The sequence below is a fragment of the Centrocercus urophasianus genome, unplaced genomic scaffold (genome assembly GCF_019232065.1).
Source record: "Centrocercus urophasianus isolate 14NV4802_14NV808 unplaced genomic scaffold, USGS_Curo_1.0 seq_10, whole genome shotgun sequence".
In the NCBI taxonomy this organism is placed as follows: Eukaryota; Metazoa; Chordata; class Aves; order Galliformes; family Phasianidae; genus Centrocercus; species Centrocercus urophasianus.
The window spans coordinates 97,377,341-97,399,668 of record NW_024884142.1 but is presented as its reverse complement, the minus strand read 5'-3'; the positions used below and the strand labels follow the sequence as shown (position 1 = coordinate 97,399,668).

At 41.2% G+C, this 22,328-nt stretch overlaps 2 protein-coding genes across 3 annotated transcripts in view; one reads left to right on the top strand and one right to left on the bottom strand.

The window, feature by feature from the left end:
- PCSK2 (proprotein convertase subtilisin/kexin type 2) overlaps positions 1-17,856 on the top strand; it is a 94,490-nt gene extending 76,634 nt beyond the window's left edge. The window contains exons 9-12 of the mRNA XM_042815540.1: positions 8,522-8,737; positions 10,025-10,125; positions 12,573-12,800; positions 15,580-17,856. Of these exons, the coding sequence (XP_042671474.1) occupies positions 8,522-8,737; positions 10,025-10,125; positions 12,573-12,800; positions 15,580-16,066 (1,032 nt within the window). The 3' untranslated portion in view covers positions 16,067-17,856. The remainder of the gene's footprint in view (positions 1-8,521; positions 8,738-10,024; positions 10,126-12,572; positions 12,801-15,579) is intronic.
- A 2,653-nt stretch (positions 17,857-20,509) lies between these two features.
- Positions 20,510-22,328, bottom strand: part of BFSP1 (beaded filament structural protein 1) — a 31,075-nt gene continuing 29,256 nt past the window's right edge. For both annotated transcript variants that reach the window (XM_042818268.1, XM_042818259.1), the window contains one exon: positions 20,510-21,899. In XM_042818268.1, the coding sequence (XP_042674202.1) occupies positions 20,962-21,899 (938 nt within the window). In that variant the 3' untranslated portion in view covers positions 20,510-20,961. The remainder of the gene's footprint in view (positions 21,900-22,328) is intronic.

Genomic DNA, 22,328 nt, shown 5'->3' with positions numbered 1-22,328 from the left:
TGAGTAGCCCCTGAAAGGTAATGCAAACTAATCTAAGAGAAGGCATTTAACCCTTCCAGGAGAAGCAGGTTTTACTTTGAAAGGTTTGTTGTGTTGAGTTGTTGTTTTTTTGTTTCACTTGTTTTGTTTTTTTTTCCCGGGTTAATATTTAAAAGAGCTTTCAATCAAATTGCTGTTGTGTCCCCATGTCCTCTATTTTGTGGAGTTATGCTGACATTACACCTTTCTAAATGCTTAAAAAGAGATAAGAGATTTTTCTTCGCTGTTGTATTGTCTGGTCACATAACTTTTTAATGCCCTCCCCTTAAATGTGTTGTCAGTCTCATTAAGAAGTAATTTACAGTATGAGGTATGAGGATCTGGGATCTCTTAGATCTCTTAGGCTGCTTGCTAAGGAGAGAGAAGGGTGCTGGTGAGGTGCTTTCTGGGAAAGATAGCTCTCATACCGTATCAGAAGGCATGAAATGAACAGAAGAGCTCAAATTAGGAAACAGCTCTGTCAAACAACCACTGTGGAGTTGGAGGGCAGAAGGAATAGTATTGGATTGTACCTGAGAAAGATACTGTTGTCTAGGAACAATTACACTTAATTTTATAGTGGCAGTATCCTAGATATCTCCTGGCAATACATGCACGAAAGAAGAGATAGCTCCCCTCTAGATAACTCCCTTTGCATTTTGGCATAGCTTTATCTATCCTAATTATGTTCATTACATTTCCTGTCACAGAAAGGTTTGGGGATATAATTTGTTCTGATTTCTTTTCATGGAGAGACAGATTTCCCAAAGGCATTTCATCATTTCTGTGGATGCTGGGAACTCTCCATGGTGCTTTGAAAAACCCACTACAGGCTTCCCTGCATGTAAGGGAAGATTAACAAGCTTTTGATATGGTACCATTCTACCTATCTTAGGTCTACAATCTACACACAAAATTCTCTACTGAGTGTACGAATGTAAACCTCACTTTTCAGAATATATATATATATTTTAAAACAACACTTCTTATTAAAGAGAAAATAGCATATTTTACAAACTGAGACAAATAAATGCAGGAACGCTTTTTCTCAGTCTAGGGCTGATTCTCACCAGAGTGATGGTTCATAAATTAGTGATGAAGCTGAAATATTGGCAGGGAGGAAGCAACATGCTAAGAATAAAAATGTGTTGTTGAACTAAAAGCAATACTTTCAAATATCCTGGAAGGAAATGGAAGATCTCTTGCACAGAGCAAGATTAATATCCTTGCCTCTAAGGCAATAAACTAAGAAGAAATTGGGAATGAGATTAAATTCTTAAAGGGAATATGCAGTTAACTGAACTGACAAACACTGGTAACGTTTGCTTTGTTGCTGCCATACTTGGGAATTTATCTCAAGGAGAGATGTGAGTTTCATTCTTACCCAGACTCTATTCTGGTGTTTTGTCTTTGGCATCCTCCTTCCAAACCTGCTGGGATGCCTGTTGCAAGCACTTGCCTGACAACTGTAACATGATGATAACACTTCTAGTTTGTGTGTCTGGATGTGTGGTTTGAAGCCATGCATTCATAACCAAGTGTAATACATGTAATCAGAAAGTAGTTAGCTGTTGTTTGTTGCTAGGCCACAATTCACTCACTTTTCATACAATCTGCTCTTCACTGTCTTATCGGAGGACTTTTGTTTAGGGGCAGTAGTCAGCAGTGTGACTGGGTCACTGAATAGTGGCAGTTGCATTGCAAAGATGTATGAGCTCACTGCTGAATTAGCAGGCACTTGAGGGTAGAGGTTGAAGTAGTTTTGTACACAAATATCCCTGAGCTGCAAGGCATCTGATACTGGCTGCTCACTGTGACAGGCAACTGTGCTAGACTGTGCCTGAGTCATATGTTCATTAGGGTAGCCTGCAATGGGCTAAGGGACAAATGTGGTTCTGTCTGGTGAATGTGCTCTGTTGCTCCCTCTTTAAACACAGTTGCCAGGAGCTGTAATGGATTTATTTAATGAAATGTTACTGTCTGGCTTCTAGGCATCATCTGTGGACAGCAGCATATTGTGGCATATAGGGAGAAAAGAGTCATATTTCTTTACAGCCTCAGTAAGTCACTGACCTAACATTGTTCTGGATGTCCTGAAATACCTTACCCCTGTACCAACCAGCCTTCTCATATGCTCAGTTGCATTGCCCCTAATGTACTGCATGTTTACAGATACATTTTTTCAGTGAGCTATAGAGGGTGGTTATTCCAGGTGCAGAGCTACAAACTAAAACGCAGAGCAGGGCCAGAAACTGCCATGGTAGATTTGGGAATAAATAGCCCAGTGTTGAGTAACAGCTGTATCATGGCTGAGAGGAACTTTCATTTCAGAGAAGGGGTGTGAGCCTGTAGTAGCATTCTGTAAAAAATACAGCTGGACAGAGCAATGCTGTGTGATTTATGTATCCCTTGTGTGACCTGTGCTTACCTATTTTGGGGGCTATACACCTTGGAGGGACAGGTGGTTTCCCAGTGATAGCACAACTCTCTTAGTTATGTATCTTTTGTTTGCTGGTACCTTTCAATCAGGATTATGTCATGAGACATCTTAAACTGTAAGGTAAGAAAAAAGTAACTAGCTCAAGAACTATTCCACCCACGCTTTACGGATATAACCCATCTTTAATGCAATATCCAGTAAACATCTCTTACTTGCTGTTTTATGAGCTCAATATTTCCAGCTTCAGCAATTGGAATTTAAGGCAGATATTAAAAAAAAAGAGTAATATAGTCTCTATCTATTGCATTTTTATGATATAGGCTTTTGTATTAGTGAGTTGCAAGGAGTTGCTCATGGACTGAATTAATTTCTTGAGACTTTGCCAGCTCATCCAGGATATATAAGACATGATCCATTCGTGCCTGTGTTGGTGAAAATGTTGCTTCCATAATATGGTTCTACCTAAGAAAATGCTATACAAGTGCAAATTGCCAAGGGAGCAATACTAAGAATTTATAGTCTCATCATGGCTCTGTAATTGGGCTCAGTAGTAGAAGAAGAAAGGATAGCATGGAAAATGAAATATTTCTCATTTGCCTCCATCCAAGGCCAAGCACGTTGCATTCTTGCTGTTTGAAATATGCTGAGTTTGGTACATCATTAATGTATATGCAACTACATCTAACATTGTTTTGTTGGCTCAGTCGCCAAGTGAGGATAGGGAAATTATTTTATGACATTGCCTTCTGATTACTTCATTTCTAAGGAAGTCGTACAAGCTTCTTTGTATCTCTGGAGCCCTTTACTATCATATTGCTATTGTGTCTAGAATATGCATTGCAATTACAAGTCTTGTCTTACGTATTTAAGCTAAAATCAAACCAAATTACAATCCCACATGAGTATATTGTATGTCAGCTTTTCTGATGTTTACCCATTTGGCTGAGTGGGATACTTTCAGGCTTCAGTAAAGCAGCATGAACAGCTTTTCTAACCTAGTGATGGGATGCACGCCCTATCACCATGAACAAGTTCCAGATTTGGAGATCAGTCTGTGAGCATCTACTTTCTTGCCACAGCTCAGGGAATGAATACACATATCTGGGGAACAGGACAGGTGTAAATCCCAAATCTCATTGGTTTCTGTTGTGATATCTGCTGCTTCGGGCATGCCTTGGGCAGCTGAAGACCTTGGCTATTGTAAGGCTTGTGCTCCACCCGATCCTGCGACAACGTTAAATATTGCCCTTCACAAAGATTTAGATGACTGTCACATAAGGAGTAGAAAACTGCTGTACTGCCATAGCTTGGACCAGCATGGAGCAATGGGATTGATTTTTTTTACAGATGTTACCAATATCAGAATTGTATCTGCAGAATTGTTGGGCTATAGTAATGTGTTATCACTTGTGATGTGCAGCTCAGGATCCAACAAAAAGGAATTGCTAGTTTAAGCTGAGCCAGAACATTTCAGTTGATGGATTTTGCTTATTTTGTACTGATCATCAAGTTCTTTTCTTTTGTAAAATGGATCAAATTTATGTTGGAGAGTAAATTTGGAAGGGAAAGAAGAAATGTTTGATTTTGAGCAGGCGGAATTATTTTATTTTTAAATAGAAGCTTTTCTCTTGGCACTTTCCAAGCTCCCCTCCTGCTGAGGTGAACCATAATTGAAAGCTGATGCTGCTTCTTTTCACCAAAACTGTATTTTTCCACTCATTTCTCTTGGCTAACAGAAGCCCATCTAGTTTCAACAATAATTTAGGCATAGAAAATAGCTCAAGCACTATTTTTAGTGAAAGGAAGTATTAACAATTGCACAGTTAATTGGGGATTGTTGGAGGGGAGTTCAGTATTCTTCTGTGACCTAATAAAGACTGGAGTAAGTTATATAAAGCATTTTGTTAGGGTTTGACAATTCCAGGGCTCATTCTTTGAGAATCTCATAAAGGAATCTCATGTACTTGGGTGATTATGACTTGACCCAAATTGCTTTAGAAATCTGCTAGGAGGAACCAGTCAGCCAGCTAGCAAAGTCAATAAGGTCTCAATGGGCTGCTAGCTGGCAGCGGGTCAGAGATGCAGGAGAACACAGGCAGGCTCCAGAAAACCCTGGCAGTGCAAAAATAAAAACAGCAACAGCTTGGTGATGCCAAGGTCTTGCTGATTCCAGCTGGCTTAAACCACACAGCTGGGCTACTTGCACAAGGCAGAGGTGGGGAGAGCTCCTCGATGGCCGGAGAGCCCAGCCCAATACATCCACCAGGTCCCAACAGCAGGCAGATGGTGCTGCAGCTCTTCCACATCCTTCCTTGCCTTGGGGTTCCCCAGCTGGGGAACATGATGGAAATTTCCAGTGCTGCAAAGCTCCTCCAGGCAGAGCAGCGTGTTCTGGATACGCCATGCCCTGGGCTGCAAACCACAGTTTGCAGGATAATTCGCAAATGTTACTGAAGGATGCAGTTCTTAATTACAAAACATGTAAGGGTTTCCAAATAATTCAGTGCCAAAAGTTCTAATGATGCTGTTGAAAGAGAAACAAGGACTGTTTAAGGAGGAAATAAGTGGAAAATAATAAAGAATGGTAACTGGCCAAGTCCTATCCAAAAGTTGCTAAGACCAATGGCAGAGACTTGAAAAAGCTGTAGAATTCTTTTGCCTTTCCTGGAAAAACAGCTCATGTCTTATCATAGCAGGCACAAAAATTGCTACTAAACTATACAGAAGGTGCTGTGAGACACTTTTTTTCCTCAGAATAAATGCAGAATTACTATTGTGTCATGCAAAAAAAAAAAAAAAAAAAAAGGAAAAAAAGTGCAAAGCCAGAGAGTCTGTACCAGAGACAGGCTGTAAAGACTGTGATGTTCCTTCCATCCACCTTTAGCAACCATGATGGCTGGGCTGGACTGAGCAACTTACAGGAGCTAAAGCAGAGGCTGAGCTGTGTTAGGGGCCCAGCTGTTACAGGAACACCTGACAGTCTTTACAAGAAGGGCCAGGGGAAGCTGAAGGAGATTTATTTGCCAATACCACCAGCTTTTATCTGGAAAGTGTGATCCAGGAATGAAAGCTTAGAGGAATACTGGCTTACGCACTAGCTCAGCAAGCATGATGTATGAACACAATAAAAAACTGAAAAAGAGTTCACCTTAAGTTACATAAAATGGATTAGACTGCAGTTCCCTGCCTGTTCACTTTTGCAAGGTTGTTCAGTAAAGGAATTTTCCTGGGATTATGGTCTTTAGAAGTTGAGAAAATGGATAATAAAACTTCTCTGGGATATTTTTTGCCAGTAGCACAACATCTCACAAAGAGCACTGGAAATAGAAAACCTGCTGTTTCTGCCAAGAAAACTTCTCAGTAGCTGTCTGTGACTTTCTGAGCATATAGCCTTGCTCTGGATTTCATTCGGATTAGTGTGATTTGAGAGGTGAGACTCTTTTAGGCTGCTCCTCAATGCACTGAGATCCATTTTCAGCTGTGAGTGCGAGTTGTGGCTTCAGATGGCTCAGAAGTGTGAGTGACAAGCTCTGTATTGCTTTTGGGGAAAATGAACAGATTTCAACAGGATTGTGGAGAAAATATACTCTTTAAAATGTACCTTCTTGTCTTGCAGTCTTCCCTCTTATTTCTTGATCTTCCTTCAGGCTCCCTCTGGTGTTTCTAGTGCCTATTACTAGCATCTTGTCCAATCTTGTTTTTGTCCTTAATTTACAGCAGTCTAAGTTGAGTGACAACACTGAAATTGTTGAGGTTCATAAAAGTTGAGATGTAAAAGGAGCTTTCAGTTGGCTTTAAGTATGATGCTTGGTTGACCCCAGTGAGATTTTTCTGGTTTACACAAATACCATCCAGGGAATTGAAAATTAACTTCCTTTGAAGCCATACATTTCTGCATGGTACTTGGAGTAATGCCTGCGGACAGTCAATGAGCAGTTTGCATGTGCAAACCCGCCCTAAGAATCATTGCAAATATTGCACTAGGGCTGCTATCAGCTTTTTCCCTTTCAAGTCCTGGCTGAAAGGGAAATGCAATAGAAATTAGAGTATTAAAAGGTTAAAAAAAAAAAACAACCAAACAAACCAGCATAAAACACCATTACGCCACACTTGTGGATGCACCTCTCATAGAAGTGATATCCTTTGACTGTTCTCCAAATAGACAGTGATGGCATTATACCTGCCCTCACTAGCACTTAGCAGGCTTACTACACCCACAAACCCAACCCCAAATTTCAGTTCCGTTGTGGATGCCACCTGAACCCACCAGCAATCTGTTATACCTGTTTTCTGCCATCCACCACAAATCCCATCTGTGGGGTGTGTGCTGCTTTGCAGCAATTCCCACTTTTGGCAGCACGGAGCCATTTGCCATGCAGGGCAAAGTCTGCTTCCCAACACTGTATGAATGCTAACTGCCTGGCACCAGGCTGTTTTCCTGAATTTGTCACATGAAAATTAAGCGTTTCATCTCTCTTCAGAATGGCTAGAAGGAAAGGCTTGTTTAAGATCAGTCCCAGACATGCCAAACATCCTGTTCCTGGCACTAGCAGCGTGGTCTTCTGTGGCGGGTGCTCTAGCTGTCATTGAGGCTGTCCAAAAGGCACAGATGGTGACACGGTGGTGTGATGGTACATGTGGGCAGGACAGCAAGCTTGTGATGTAGTCTGGGAACTGAGTCCAAAGCCCAGGTAGCAGCAGTCTAGCACAAGCTCATTATTTTGATTTTATGTATTTTTGCCACAGCATCCTCTTCCTTTAAAACTAAAATGATTGATCTCAGATCTTGGTAGGAGTTCTCAGACTGATTTCAGGACGCTTATTTCATAGTCATCATCTTAATTATGAAAATCTCTGTCCTGAGGTGTTACGTACCCCAGTGGCAGCAGACCTGCTGTGCAATTCAGTGGATTATAATGTAACCCTCTAAGATGCTTGAAATAATGAGGTTGCTCTTTTCAGTGAGGTATGATGAAAAATAGAAGCTACTGCTGAGAGTTCAGATTTTATCTAAATTATTTGCAGAAAAGCTTCTTATTAAAATACCATTGCAAGTTGCTTTGTTTGCATATGCTTTAATTTCCATTTTTTGCTGGACAATGAAAAGACCAGAAGATATTTTTTCTCATCTTCTACCCAGTGCACACACAAACAGTATGCTAAATTGAGGCCTTGTACCCTGGTGATGCTGCTGGAAGTAAACACTGGACATTAGACTAAACAGAGAGAAATTTTGGCTGTGCTGCTATCAGTGGGAGATCTGTGCTTGGTTTCAGTGGCATTGATCTTCCTCCAAGCATTAAGGCTCTGAGGTCTTACCTTCTTCCAGTCTTAGGATGGCATGAGAAGACGGAGTGGAGTTGATCCCTTCCCACTCCTTGCTTACCTGAAATGGGAGAGAGGATACAAATTTTTTTAACAGGAAGGTCATAGCTTCAGTATCTCCCATTCATCTCTGGACTTTGCAGTGGTTTTGGTAGACCATCTTTCTGTAGATGATTCATTTGATTTCTTTTTTGCTGCTTGGTCATAGAAGCTGACTTGCCAAAAAAAAAAAACAACAAAAAACCAAACAGCTCTGTGTCAGTGATACTTAAGAGAAAATCTATTGAGAGTATTGAGAGGAAAAAGGTGCCGGCTTTACAGATTTTGTAGTCCTTGTCCAAACCTAATTAGATCTTACAAAGCCAGTGTCTGAGATGACCTATATTGCTTATAAAAGAACACCTTCGTTAAAGCATTTAGACTTTGACATAAGCACTAATGAATCTATAAAATGTCTCAGCATATGGCACAGAAACCTTCAGGGCATCAAACAAAGCAGGAGATAAATGGAAACGCTCCGTGTGCATGAAGTTGCAAAGTTGGCTGTGGCTGCCAGTTAACCAATTTTAATAACCTGCAGAAGCCCATTTTATTTCAGCTTACAGCTGGCGTATATTTTGTTTGGACCAGTTTTCTCCTTTAGAGATGTTTAGTTTCACAACTACGTGTGCTGTTGAGCATAGGTGCTGTTTTCTATTTGCAGTTTAATCCAGGAGGGCCAACTTTCCCTTTTCACAGGGCCGGGGAGGAAAAGGAAGCATCTACGTCTGGGCCTCTGGAGATGGGGGCAGCTACGATGACTGCAACTGTGACGGTTATGCATCAAGTATGTGGACAATCTCCATCAATTCTGCAATAAATGATGGACGGACTGCTCTGTATGATGAAAGCTGCTCTTCAACCCTAGCCTCCACATTCAGTAATGGGAGGAAGAGAAATCCGGAGGCTGGCGTGGTGAGTCCAGATATTATTGTGGTGTTGCTGCTGTCTTTTTGCACTCCCACGACCCGTTACAACTCTGACTGCTTTGGAGCTCCAGATGGTCCTTTGTTGAGATGGATATTTTCTCGTCTGCAGCATGTGATTGTGCCAAGGCTGTCAGCTGAGGAGATGTGGAATTAACATTGAGAACAGCAGTGATCTTCCATATCTTAGAGATTCATATATTTCGTGCTTTCCTTTATCAGAAACCAGATTTAGAAGTTCAATTGCCCTCTTTCCAGAGGACAATTTGACAAAAGGCTTCTGTTTAAAGCTTAAAAAAAAAAGGGGTTGATATCTGAAATCATCCTTAATTGTTCTGGCAGAGCAGTCACGAATCAGATTTCTGCTGTACTAGGAGCTGAACAGGGCAAACAGGCATTCAGTTGCCTTAGAGGAAATGTGGATGTTCAGATTACCCTCAGAGATACAGTCAAGCATTGAGAGCACTGTGGAGCACCATACTCAAGTCCTTTACAGGGCCATACTTACTAGTGGAAAATATGTGTTTAATGTTCGAGTCTAACTGGGATTCCCTTCCACTATACTGATACTGCTCTTCAGCACCTCCAGACTAGCCAGGATGTAGTCTGATTCACAGAAGGGAAAACTGTGGTGTAGTAACTCAAGGTCTGCCCTTCCCAAAAGCCATTATACATTTTCCTTAACTCTATCTCAAGCTCCAAAGACTTTATTCATTTTAGGTAGCATCCTAAATGCCTGTGTGCAATAGCAGATAGAAAAATACTGCTTTCTGTCTTGGTGTCAGCATTGTGCTGGTATCAGCTAAAGTGATACCTTTGTAATTATCGCCATAAAATGGACTTCTAAGGTTTTCCTTAGGTCTGCATGGAAGTCTGCAGCCAGTCTTGGCTTTGGAGTTGTGTAAGCCTTAGAAATCTCAGTACTGTTAACAATTCTAGTTTCCAACACTCATGACAACCATAATGAAACTTAAGGCGAAACTTAAGTTTGGTTAAACTTTGCTTATAGGAAATAACTGATATCTGTTTAAGTTTGAGACCTAAGTGGTAGTGAAAGTTGTTTTCCTACATTGTAACCTATTCTTGCATTCCTACCTTCTGTAACTATGTCCCCCAATACTTTAAATTCATACACAGTTCCAAAGAAGACAGATCCTCTGAACAAATGCACAATTATTCTGAAGTGCAAAACTCCACTCTCTATATTGTTCTACATCTGCAGCTGCAAGGAAAATGGAATAACTCATTTCATTAATTAAATCTAATATCATTGCAGGCTACAACAGACTTGTATGGCAACTGCACCCTGCGTCACTCAGGAACGTCTGCAGCTGCCCCTGAAGCAGCAGGAGTGTTTGCCTTGGCGCTGGAGGCTAAGTATGCTGTTAAGGCATTCCTTGTGAGCTCGGAGAGGAGTGGGCCTGGGGTTTGTTTAATGTTCATCGTATGAACATGGCTGCTGGATTAAGCAGGATGAGCAGCTGATGCATTGTTGGATACAGTAGAGACATGGCTGGTGACTTACAGGGCAACCTGTGGTCTTCCCCAGGTCACAGGCAGATACATTTTGATTGAATTGCTCTCTGTGTGTCCTGTACATCCAGGGGTTTGTCTTCCCAGCGCTATTTGAGGGAGAGGTTACTTCATTTCTCCACGTATTTAGTGGGGAGCACCCAGCTTACAAAAGCAAAATAATGAATCTGTAGTATCAGATGAGAGTTCATCTTGTCCCACAGACTGTTCACAGTGGAAAATATATAGCGGAGTGAGTAAGAAGCAGGGATGAACAGTGATCTTTCATGTAAGCAGCCTGGGCAGTCAGTTGCTTGGGGAGGGAGCGATCAGCCTATCCCTTTTAACAGCCGCAGGCAGAGCTCGAATTTGTCTGACTCTTTTTAAGCTTGTCAGTGATTTGGCATCTGCATCATCCAGTGTCAATCAGTTCCACAATAATAATATTTGTTGGCAGTGGTGTGGAATGCTTCTTTTGTCCTTCCTTATCCCATGGCTGGTAATCTGCTTTTGTGCTATATAATTGCTATGTTATGTGGAAGAACAAATATCCAGTGTCTGTTTACCTTCTTCATGCTATTTATAACATTGGAGACCTCTAGTATATCTTGCCTCATTATCTTCTTTTCTAATGACTAGGAAAAGTTTTCCTTACAATAATCTACACCATCTCTTTCCTTTGTGTTGAACTGTTTTATGAAATGGAAAAGCACTTGCTCAGCTATACAGCTTCAGATGCTGTAATCTCAGCATGAACTGAACACTATGTACATAGTTCTCTCTGACAGTATGTGGAAGAATGAAGATTTAGCAGAGGAGACAAAATTTATATCACCAGGGGAGCAGTGATTATTGTGCTCAGAGCACAACTTGGGCCAGTTCTCATTTTTCAGATTTTATGTGTGTCAAACAAACATGCCAAGTATCTTAACTTTGGACGATCAATCCTTCCACTATCAGATTTGTTCAGTGGGACAGCCACAATGTAATAAATTAATATGGCCATACAAATAAGGATTTAATGAATTTTCTGACCACTCCATGTTTAACTTGGACTACAGTCCTGATTTCTCAGTAATAATGATCATTACTCTTTATCTGGGCTGCCCATGAAGTGGGTAATAAATCTTATCAAACTGTTGTGAGTAGAAATTAAGACTAATTCCCCTGGTCTGCAGCTGGTTCTCTAGCCTTTGCTGAGAAGGAAAGAAAGAAAGAACTGTCTGTGTCTCCTACCACTCTGGCTGTCATAAACTTCTGTTGTATTGTGCAGAATTTTCCTGGATGAGTAACAGTTGCCTTCACAGGAATGGCTAGCAATTTCCCATGCTGGCTGCTCTTGCCTGCAGTATGTCTCTCAGCTTGTGTACATCTGACATGTCTCTGAAAACAAACTAATCTGGGAGATGGGAAGTTCCATTTTAAAAAGTTTTGCAAGTGATCTTTGGTGTTCTGTATCTCATGTCACCTTGAAAAAATGAAAGCAATTAGTTATTCTGGTGTACATTCAGCATGCATGCATGCATTACTTAGGGCACAGAAAGCTGAAAAACAGAACCTTTTCAGTTGATGATTTGAATCAGACATATTATAATGCTGAAAGAGTTCATCATAAAACAAATGGAATAGCTTCAGCTATGTAGAATTAAAACGTCAGTTCTGAATCTTTTAGAATAATAACTTATAAGTGCCCTTTCTATCATCATAATCACTGCAAAGCTAGGAGGACAAGAGCTGATGATGAAAAATGATCACAAAATCTAGACAAATGTTCCTTTAGTGCATCCATTTGTGCTAGCAGATCATGGGTGATAAAGCTCTATAGTAGCTTACAATGCAAACCTGCAGCCACCCACAGCTCATATATCCACATTTGCAGTCTGCTGAAATGACCGCGACCTTGATTGTTAGAGCTCACCAGCTCTATCTGAGCAGAGCTGCTCTGGATGAACCTTGGGAGGTCCATGGAAAAAGCAGGTGGAGCAGGCAAGGAAAAGAGAGTGAGATCTAAGACAAGGGTTTCACAAAGTTGTCCATAATTTTTTTTTTTTTTTTGCATTGTTTTCAGGATCTGGTATATTATCCTACTCATTCCCAGTAGATAGTAGATAGTTCATGTCTAGTTGAAAGCAGTTGCTTTCAGAAACTATTCTTGCTCCCTTGAAATCAACAGAAGCTTTTTACTGGTATGTGCATAGATTCCATTTCTGTGAGATTCACAGAAGCAAATTTCAGCAAAGGACTTACGTTATTTTATTTAATATCTCTGGGAAAAGACTGTACTGTTTGTTTTCCCTGTTACTTTTCCACAGCTTGGATCTGACCTGGAGAGACATGCAGCATCTGACAGTTCTCACCTCCAAAAGGAACCAGCTTCACGATGAAGTTCATCGGTGGCGTAGGAATGGTGTTGGGCTGGAGTTCAATCATTTGTTTGGCTATGGTGTCCTAGATGCAGGAGCAATGGTTAAGATGGCAAAAGACTGGAAGACCGTTCCCGAGAGATTCCACTGTGTTGGGGGGTCAATACAGGAACCTGAGTAAGTCCAGTATACGTATTTTGTTTTTTCAGCCATTGAAGAGATCACAGGCATGCAAATACCTTGACAAAGAGCTCGATAACCAGAGAAACATAATGAACACATAATAAACACCAGTAGTGTCAATAGCAGCATCCATTTCTCATAAGTGCTTACTGGTATGTTTGCACCAAAGTTTGTGTGAATAAAGAGCTTGTGCATGAGTGAAAACCTGGGAGGCTGGCCCCATAAATTGCCCAAATTGCTGCCGCATGAAATACTTCTTAGCCAAGTCCTGCTGACCTATTTTAGCAGGCAGATTTATCTTCAGAAGAAACAGTCATCTATAGGTACCAGACATTCAGTTTGCATGTTACAGCATTTAATTGTGTTTGGCTTGTTCTTCAAGTCACTAATTGCAGGCAGGCTAGGTTGTCAAATTATTTTCTGATTACCTTTGCGTGCTAAAGTGAATGAGTCAACAAGTGAATTAATACTACTTGACTACAACAGCTATCATTCAATTCAATTATTGAAAAATTGACCTAATGATGGCCAATTTATGTCTTGAAACACTTGAAATCTGACATTTCGGTGCCATTTCTGAAAGCATCATTATTCTGTCATAAGAAGAAATTAATCCAATATGCTTCCCTTGTAGATAGCTCTACCAAGCAAAGACTGAGTTTGCTCCCATCGTCCAGATGGGTTTGTATTTGATTATGAAATTTCTACTGCACTTCCACTTGTTTTTCCAGTTTGATCATGCAGCAGCAGCAGCATTTGCTGTATGTACATATAGACATATAGAACACATATATTTGTATATCTATTTTCCCTATATACTTAGGTAGATAGTGATGGCACAGGGGTGTGTACCACAGCAGCATTGCCCATTAGCAGAAACAGGGCACCATATTTTGGTGCTGATAGAGAAGACTCACACTGTGAGGTCCTCCCTCATTCACTGCCAGAGATGTAAGCATGGCAAAGCATTGTAAGTAGGTATCAGATGATAACAAATCAGATTGCTTTGAGGCTGGTGCTTCCCATGCAGAGAAATTTCAAGCAGATAGCAACCGTGAGATGATGTTCTTCACTTCCAGCTGCCATATAGTGCATTTTCTTTGTGCTGAGGAACACAAAATGCATCTCGAGGGAATCAGACCGAGGTGTTCAAATACCTTAGCTATATAATATTTATGTTATACCTATAGCTTCTGCAGTAGCACATCCTGAAAATTCAGAATGCTACATTTTTAGACCGTTTAAGGTAAGTGAATGCCTTGAGGATCTGGGCACAAATGTGTATTTACTCTGCAAGTAGTCCCAAGAAATCAACCTTTTAGGAGAGGAGGACAGAGACAGGCCTGAGCTGGTATTAGTGATGTGCTGAACAATACTTAGAGACTGTCTCAGTCTGAGACTTAAAGAGATTTAGTCTGAGACTTAGAGCTTGTCTCAGGAAGAGATTTCCTGAAAGTCAGGAAACGCTTGAATGAAACACTTTCACTGCTCTCTGAAGAATGCACTATTTCAGTAGCAAAGGGAATCTCTCCTATGAAGAAAGGCTGAGTGAACTGGGTCTGTTCAGCCTTGAGAAAAGAAGACCGAGAGGGGACCTGATCCAGGTCTATAAATATCTAAGGTGTGGGGGGCAGAATGGAGAGGCCAGACTGTTTTCAGTGGTGAGTGGAGACAGGACAAGGGGAAACGGCAGGAAACTGCAGCATAGGAAGTTCCGCACAAATGTGCGCAAGAACTTCTTTACAGTGAGGTGACGGAGCACTGGAACAGGCTGCCCAGGGAGGTGGTGGAGTCTCCTTCTCTGGAGATGTTCAAGACCTGCCTGGATGCCGACCTGTGCGACCTGCTGTAGGGAACCTGCTTTGGCAGGGGGTTGGACTCGATGATCTCTGGAGGTCCCTTCCAATGCCTACAATTCTGTGATTCTGTGATTCTGTTGGATTTACACTCTCATTTCTTTTCAAGAGAAGGCATTCCACTTACACAATGCAGTCAGTGCCCCTTGAAAGAGACACACTTCCATATTTCACTGCAAAACCTAGGTCCTGAGCAGGACTGCGAGTGCTGGGTGCTGTGTGCCACCTGCTTTGCACAGGGCCAGTGTAAATGCTTCCCCAGGTTTCCTCAGCTGTGTGGGGTGCAACAGCACTGTGAGTGCATGCGTGTTTGGCAGCTCAGCAAACAAGTGTGCTTCCTTCCTGAGCACTCCTGTTCGGGATCAGCTCGAGGCCAATAATTTTCTTGGAAGCATACTTTTCAAGTGAGCTGAAATGAGGTTCAATATTTGCATTAGTTTCCGAATCACGGCAAGGATACAGACTTGAATACTGCAGCACTGAATTTTTGTGCAAGTGGCTCCAGAGTGGTTTGCTACTGTCTTTTGAGGTGGCTGACACAACCAACTACTCATGGCTCTTTAACTGAAAACACATTATTATGCAAATACCCAATAATAGCAGTGAGAAGTAGAGGCAGCTATTAAGTAAATGTTAATGTTTCTTAAATAGCAGTTATGCACTTCTTAATAGTATTCTTTCATTGTGTAGGTGTACATTTCATAATGTATTTTCAAATTAGAGTTTTAATATCATTTTCTAAAAAGAGAATGTTTTATTTCTGGTTAGGTTTGCAGCTATTATTTCCTTACCTTTTCATATATTAATGAGGCAAACAGTACAGGTTTTTCTCTAAGGCATCAATAAATAATGGTTTTAGAATAAGCCATCGTGCTGTAAATATCCTTTTAATTTGCTTAATTATCTTTTGACTGCAGAAAGATACCACCAAGTGGCAAGTTAGTCCTCACACTTACAACTGATGCTTGTGAGGGGAAGGAGAATTTTGTCCGTTACCTTGAACACGTCCAAGCAGTTATAACTGTGAATTCAACTCGGCGAGGAGACCTCAACATCAACATGACCTCGCCAATGGGAACGAAGTCCATCCTACTGAGCCGACGTCCAAGGGATGATGACTCCAAGGTGGGTTTTGACAAATGGCCTTTCATGACCACGCACACTTGGGGAGAAGACCCCCGAGGCACCTGGGTTCTAGAGATTGGGTTTATTGGCGGTGCGCCGCAGCGGGGTGTGCTGAAGGAGTGGACACTGATGCTGCACGGGACCCAGAGCGCACCATACATAGACCAAATAGTAAAAGATTATCAGTCCAAACTGGCCATGTCCAAGAAGGAAGAGCTGGAAGAAGAATTAGATGAAGCAGTGGAGAGAAGCCTGAAGAGTATACTGAGCAAGAACTAGAGCTGTTCTGCATGAGTGTCTTTCCTTTCCCAGATCCTTCTGTTCACCTTTCTGCTATCCAAACCTCTGTGTTAGACATATAACAATGATCGTCTCTGTAGCCAAATTATCACTTTCTTGATTTTAAAGTCTTATATATTGTCAATAATTATTTTAATCACCACCAAAGCAATCATTTTTTTACTCTAAACCACAAATATATTGTCCCCCACCAAATAACTATGTACAGTTTGTGACTGTAAATGATTTTTCTTTTGTGTCATACAAATAGGTAATACCTGTAAACATGCCAATAGCTATTCCCTTCATATTTTTGTGGTATCTGTTGTTTGTATTTAAAAAAAAAACAACAAAAAAAGTGAATTTTAATATAGGCTGTTGATGATAATGGGTGCATTTTAAAAAATTATTGTGAAAGAGGGAATTTACAAAGAGGTTGGCTGGAGAGGTCTTTGAATGTCTAACAGCTCCTTTTGAATCATGGGCTTCTGTGGGAACTTCCCCACTGAGTTCAACCAAAATAGCACTAGACCCTAGAAAAAGAGATGATCTAGAGATGAAAAATTTTCAGTCCAATTTTTGGAAACCGGTTTTAGAGTTTTCTTTAGTATAAACACATAGACAGTATACACATTAGCACTTCAGCCACAGAATGGTTCTGCAACAAGCATGCAATTGGGAAGGCAAGGCAATGCTAGGGCCAGGTGATAAAGGGAAGTGCATTGCAAACAGTCAGGGCATTCTAGAAGCACAAATTTCAGAGCGGGTTGTTTTTTGTTATTATTATGTTGTTAATTTAGATCAGCTTACCATCTTACAGTGGTATGAGTACGTAGGGAATGATCTGTAAGGTTTCTTGCAACCTGTGTGCCAAAGTGCATCTGTCCACCTCTATACTTAATGCTCTATACTACAGCAGCAGAAGATGCAGCCATCTCAGCATTTCCAATCTCAGACCCCTGTTTTCTGGGGTTTTCAGCCTGGCTGTCAGCAAATTGCTGTGGGAAATAAGAAAAACGCAGCTTGAGTCCCCAAACCATTTTAATTCAAATTTCACTTTTAAAAATAGAGATTTGTTATTTTTGTGTTATACAAATATATTTAAGGAGAAAAATATGCCTATGTAATTTATGTGTAATGCAACGTTGGCCTTCTTCGGAAAATAAAATATAGTGCATTTGGGAAGATTTGTCAGTAATTCTTGCTTTTGGTGTCAGTCCCACCTTCAGCTTTCACACGTAAGTCTGTCTCACCTGCCTTGGGGTCTGCTCTGGCTGTTGCCACATCACGCTCCCCTCTGTGTGGACTCAAGGTAACAACCACTACAGGTTCTCAAGTGTGAGAGCCCAAATTGAACGTCTGAGAAATAAAGGGTCTTGATTCTGCAAGTACTGCACTCACAGTAACAGCAGCAGACCTACTGAAGCATTGATGTGAAGCAGGTGCTTAAGATGTCGGAAGGATCCAACATCCACTGCTTAGACATTCACTGTTTTGGCAGTGACTGGTTTCAGAGTTTTATTATGTATTTTTAATATACAGAGTATTCATCTAAATTGTTTTACTAAGAATCTTCCTGGTTAATCAGGTGTGCAGTGGCAGAAACATAGTAAGCAAATAAATATTTATCTAATAAATTAAAAATGTAACCCAAAGGTTATATGGTGCGTACGTTTCACTTAAAAATGTATAACTTCTTGTTACTTCAAGTGAATATCCATCTTCTATCCTTCCATCAGGCCTGTTCTTTCCTTTCCAAATACAAATGCAAAATAAAGAGCTAAATCTACTCACAGTCTTCGTGAATTACGTTGTAAGCCCCAGACAAGCAGCCTCATGCTGTTCAGAGGTTCTGCACTACATGCAGAGACAGTAGGGTCATATTTGGATAACACAGGTGTCAGAAGGACAAGAACCAGCCCCTGTGTGGTTTCTGTTTTTAAAGCACTCTTTGTTATTCGTTCTGATACATTTCATTGTCAGCTGTGTTTAACCTGCAGATTTAAGAATCAAGCCAAGGACAAGACAGGCCTGCTTCAAACCATGACTGTGAGGCATAACCCAAAAGGCTTGGGGACAGGCTTGCTCGTGTCTGTTTGGAACTGAAGGGCCCACACTGACAGCAGGAGGTGTTCAGGGAAGGCACCAGAAAGAGCATCATATGCATATCAGAGGGAAGAATTTACCACATATGTGTGTATTTATGCATACTCCTGTAAGTCTAGGTGCATAGAACATCCCTGTGGTACCTTTGTATTACATACAATATGTCTACTCAGAGTATGTTACATACATTTTCTTATAAATACCTAAAGAATACATACAGTATGTAATGTATAACACATACACACCCCATTTCCTTTTGCATGTGTGTGTTCAAAGAAACAGATAAAACTGGAAGATATTCATGGATTTCTGGAATGTGGAGTAAGAAAAGTCCACATGGAAATCTTAAATGAATGTGTGCATCTCTTTCCATTGCATTCATGTAATTTTGCAATTTCATTCAATCATTAAATAACTTATTTAGCAGCAGAATGCATGATTGATCATATTTTCATAATGTTGACATACTGTGTGAAGTGAAAGACCACAATAATGGTCTTATAAATAAACAGAAATGGTGAGTTTTGCTATGGGTATATCTAAAGCTACCTCTATATGCAACATAGAGATTACTTCAGATTCTTCAGAATTTTTGCATCAGGGGAATCACTGAAAAATATGTCAAGTTAGACTAAGTTTTCATGATATTTCTGATGGGAAATAAAGTTAATTTATTAGCTTTTATAATCGGGGAAGTTGACACTCTTGAAACAGGTAAATATTGTTTAACCAAAGCCCCATGATGAGGTTTCATAATCCAAGTGAAATAAAGAGCTGTTGTAAATTGGCACATCCTATCATCATTGCTTATCTGATGGCACTGTGCTGTCAGCGAGGTGACTTCCTAACCTCCTGCTTCTCATACTGATAAGGAAACTTACATCCCACCTTGGTTACTGAAAAAACAAACACGATCCTACAAGAGTGGACAGGAACAAGAGAAGAGCAGCATGCCTGGTGTTAACTTTGTGGCAGGGTGGGATAGAGAAGATCAAGGATGCAAGCTGGAAAGAGCATTGGGCATTGCTTACATGGTTCAAACCCAGTGGCTCCAAGGGAAGCTCTGCAGATGTGTGATTGCTGAATTGCTGCTATCAGTGGGGAAGAGGATGCCCAAGAAGGAAGATACTGACAATTTTGCACTGTCTCATACACAGTGGCAGTTCTGGCCCTGAGGAAATAATAGGATCTACCACAGCAGTATTCTTCTCCACTATTTGGAGCACTTTGATCCACAAAAAATCCTATTTCCCTCTGCCTCCTACCCATATTTTCTGAGTATGGGTCACACATGGCCCCATAGTGCAGCGTATGTGTGATTTTAAAATAACCACAGCTCTGATTTCTTACCATTCCTGCAGCAGTAGAAGACAGCTGGAAATCTCCTCATCTAGTTCTTCTTATCACTGAGGTGACAGTGTGTCGGCAGTAACCTATGTCTTATCCCAGGCTTTCCTGAATAAATGCTCACACATTCCACTGCTACGTCTCAGCGTTAGTGTTTGAGAGTCTGCATTTAAAGCAGTGGATAATCCATAAATCGTGAGATTTACTACACATTGCATCATTGTCACTATGAACAATAACTTCCCAGTGTTTTTTTCTCTATTTGTTCAGAGAAATACGAGGATCTGCCCACCGTCTGCTGCCATGGTTGTGGCTGGCAGCTCAGAGAGCATAACAGAATTCAGGCCTTATTTCAGATAGTGCTCTACACTAGCACATGCACAAAGATTTCTTTTGCTTTTTCTTTTCTCTTTTTTTTTTTCTTGTCTTTTTCCTGAGTCAAGGATTTCTGGAAGCTGTAAGAATCTGATGCAGGAGTGCTGCTTCATGCTTCTCCAGGCACATGGACAAGCAGCCCTTGTTCCCATGGAGCTCTGTGGCACTGCAAGTGACCAGGATGCAACAGGATCACGTGGCAGCATCAAACTCTGTACAATGCTACAATCCAAGGAAATAAGCAACAAGAAAAAATGAAACAAACAAAATGAAGAGTCTTTTGAACTGCCTGCAGTCTGCTCAAAAGCTTGTTTGCTCTCATAAATGCCTCAGTCATACTGGTGAAGGAAAAAATAACACCTTTAGAGTATTTTAGAAGGGTTTTCCCCCGCTTTATTTTGGTGGCACTTCAATTTCTATTCTGAGTAGATGTGCAGTACGAGCTTATTTCAAGCACAGCAGGTTTGTCTTCAAATCCAAAAAGAGTGTTCTGCCCAAGGTCACCTCTAGTTAAAGACAGCGAGTGAGAGAGATTTGGAATGGGTTAGAGAACTCAATTTCCAGCTCCTCCTTTGGAAAGACTCCTGCACATCTATCGGATAACTTTTAGCAATGCAGCCTGTTATTCAACAGTAAAGGCAACACACAGCCACAGTGGGTACTTTCTGTAGAAGGCAAAGCTTTTATTAAATGAATCAGGTGTCACAAGTTAACATTTGCAGCTGAGAGATGGGGAATCCCGTTGCAGCTATAGGAGAAGTAGAGGAATACTCACTGGCAAATCTGCCCTGGATACTTCGGAAAGTCAGGCAGCTCTGTAATGATGATTGATTTCAACTTGTCCTTATTGTAAAAATAAGTTGCATAGGATCTGCCCATTACTCCTTGTCCTGGAGCAGTCTCACATTCGTTACAACACAGCCGAGCCTACATCAGACAGAATTTTGCCACCAAAGTATCAATCTGTTCCATACCAAACAGCAAAAATCTCACTATTGTATCATTCGATCAGGAAAAAAAAATTACATCATTTAATAACTATGCCAGACAAGTTGACTGCTTGTCATTTAAGAGCCTTTGTCACCCGGTTTCTTCTTGCTTGTCTTCTCTATCATCGTCTCCACAATCATAGCTGTCTCTTCATATGTCTGAATTCTGTCATCTGAAAACTTCTCGATGGACTCCACCACCTCCACTTTCTCGTAGCTCACGGAGCCAGGCAAGCCTGCTTCCCGGAACAAGAGGCCCTGTTTATCTTCTCGGTCATGCTCTGTCTCTTGAAGTACTCCTGGCTCAGCAGGGCTTATCAGACCCGGGCAAGGAACTGCCTCGGGCTCGGAGACATCTGGATACTTTGTGACTTGCTCAATTTTCCCCCTTATTTTGCCCCATTCAAACAGATCTTCTTTCTCCTCCTCTTTCAGTTTATCTTGGGTTTCAGTCTCGTCTCTCCTTTCACAGATGTCCCTTTTCTCTTTTTCTGATGGTTCAGTAGGTTCAGGCAGCTCCGGTATGGGCTCCACATCACCACCAATCGTTACCTTCCCATTGCTGGTAGAAACTGTGATTCCTCCTCCAGCTGGGATGGATGAGAAGCAAGGTTCTTCATAGCTTTCCTCCCCTGTTACCAGCACATAACGCCCTTTGGGGTGGGAATCAGCTTTAGCCTCTGGTCTCTTGTAAACTCTGATTTTCTCCCTCACAATATTACACAATTTATCAAAGGCTTTACTTATCTGGGCTCCATCAGGAACGTCCTCTGGGACTGCTTCTTTTTCAACAAGTTCTAATTCCTCCTGCCCAGGTTCACATGTGACTGAACCTTCATGTCTAAATTCCAGCTGATCTTGGTCAAAAACTTCCACAGTTCTTTCATACATTTTTTCAGGCGAGAGCCCGTCGGTTATGTCTTTAGACATGATCTCCTTTTTCCTGGAAAGTTTCTTTGTCAGCGCTTTTTGTCTGGGCTTTACGCTGGCAATCTCTTGCATAGCCTGGGTGATATCTAGGGAGAACAAAAACAAAGCAAACAACAGACAGTCCTGAACAGCTGGAGCCATCTCTCCCTCTCACTGCCTCAGTTAGAGAGCTGAATGCAGCAGCAAACACGAGCACACCTCCCACTAGCACATTTGACGGCCTCTTCTTTTGCTGGGGCCCCCTTGGGCAAGCAGTCATTTTTCATCTGAGATAGCCACATCTATAACCTGAGGGTATGGCCTCATTCTTTATGGATCCCTTTCCATTAGAAGAGCTACATTTCACAGAACAGTTAGAACAGTTAGTTTACACCTGTAAATTCTCTTCTTGTAAAGTGTGTCCTTTCTATTTGGTCCTGTCCCTAGTCACAAGGTTACAAGCATCCTAATTCAAACAGGCAATCCCACAACAACATAGAAACACCTTATTTAGAAGTAACCATGTCAAGAACTGT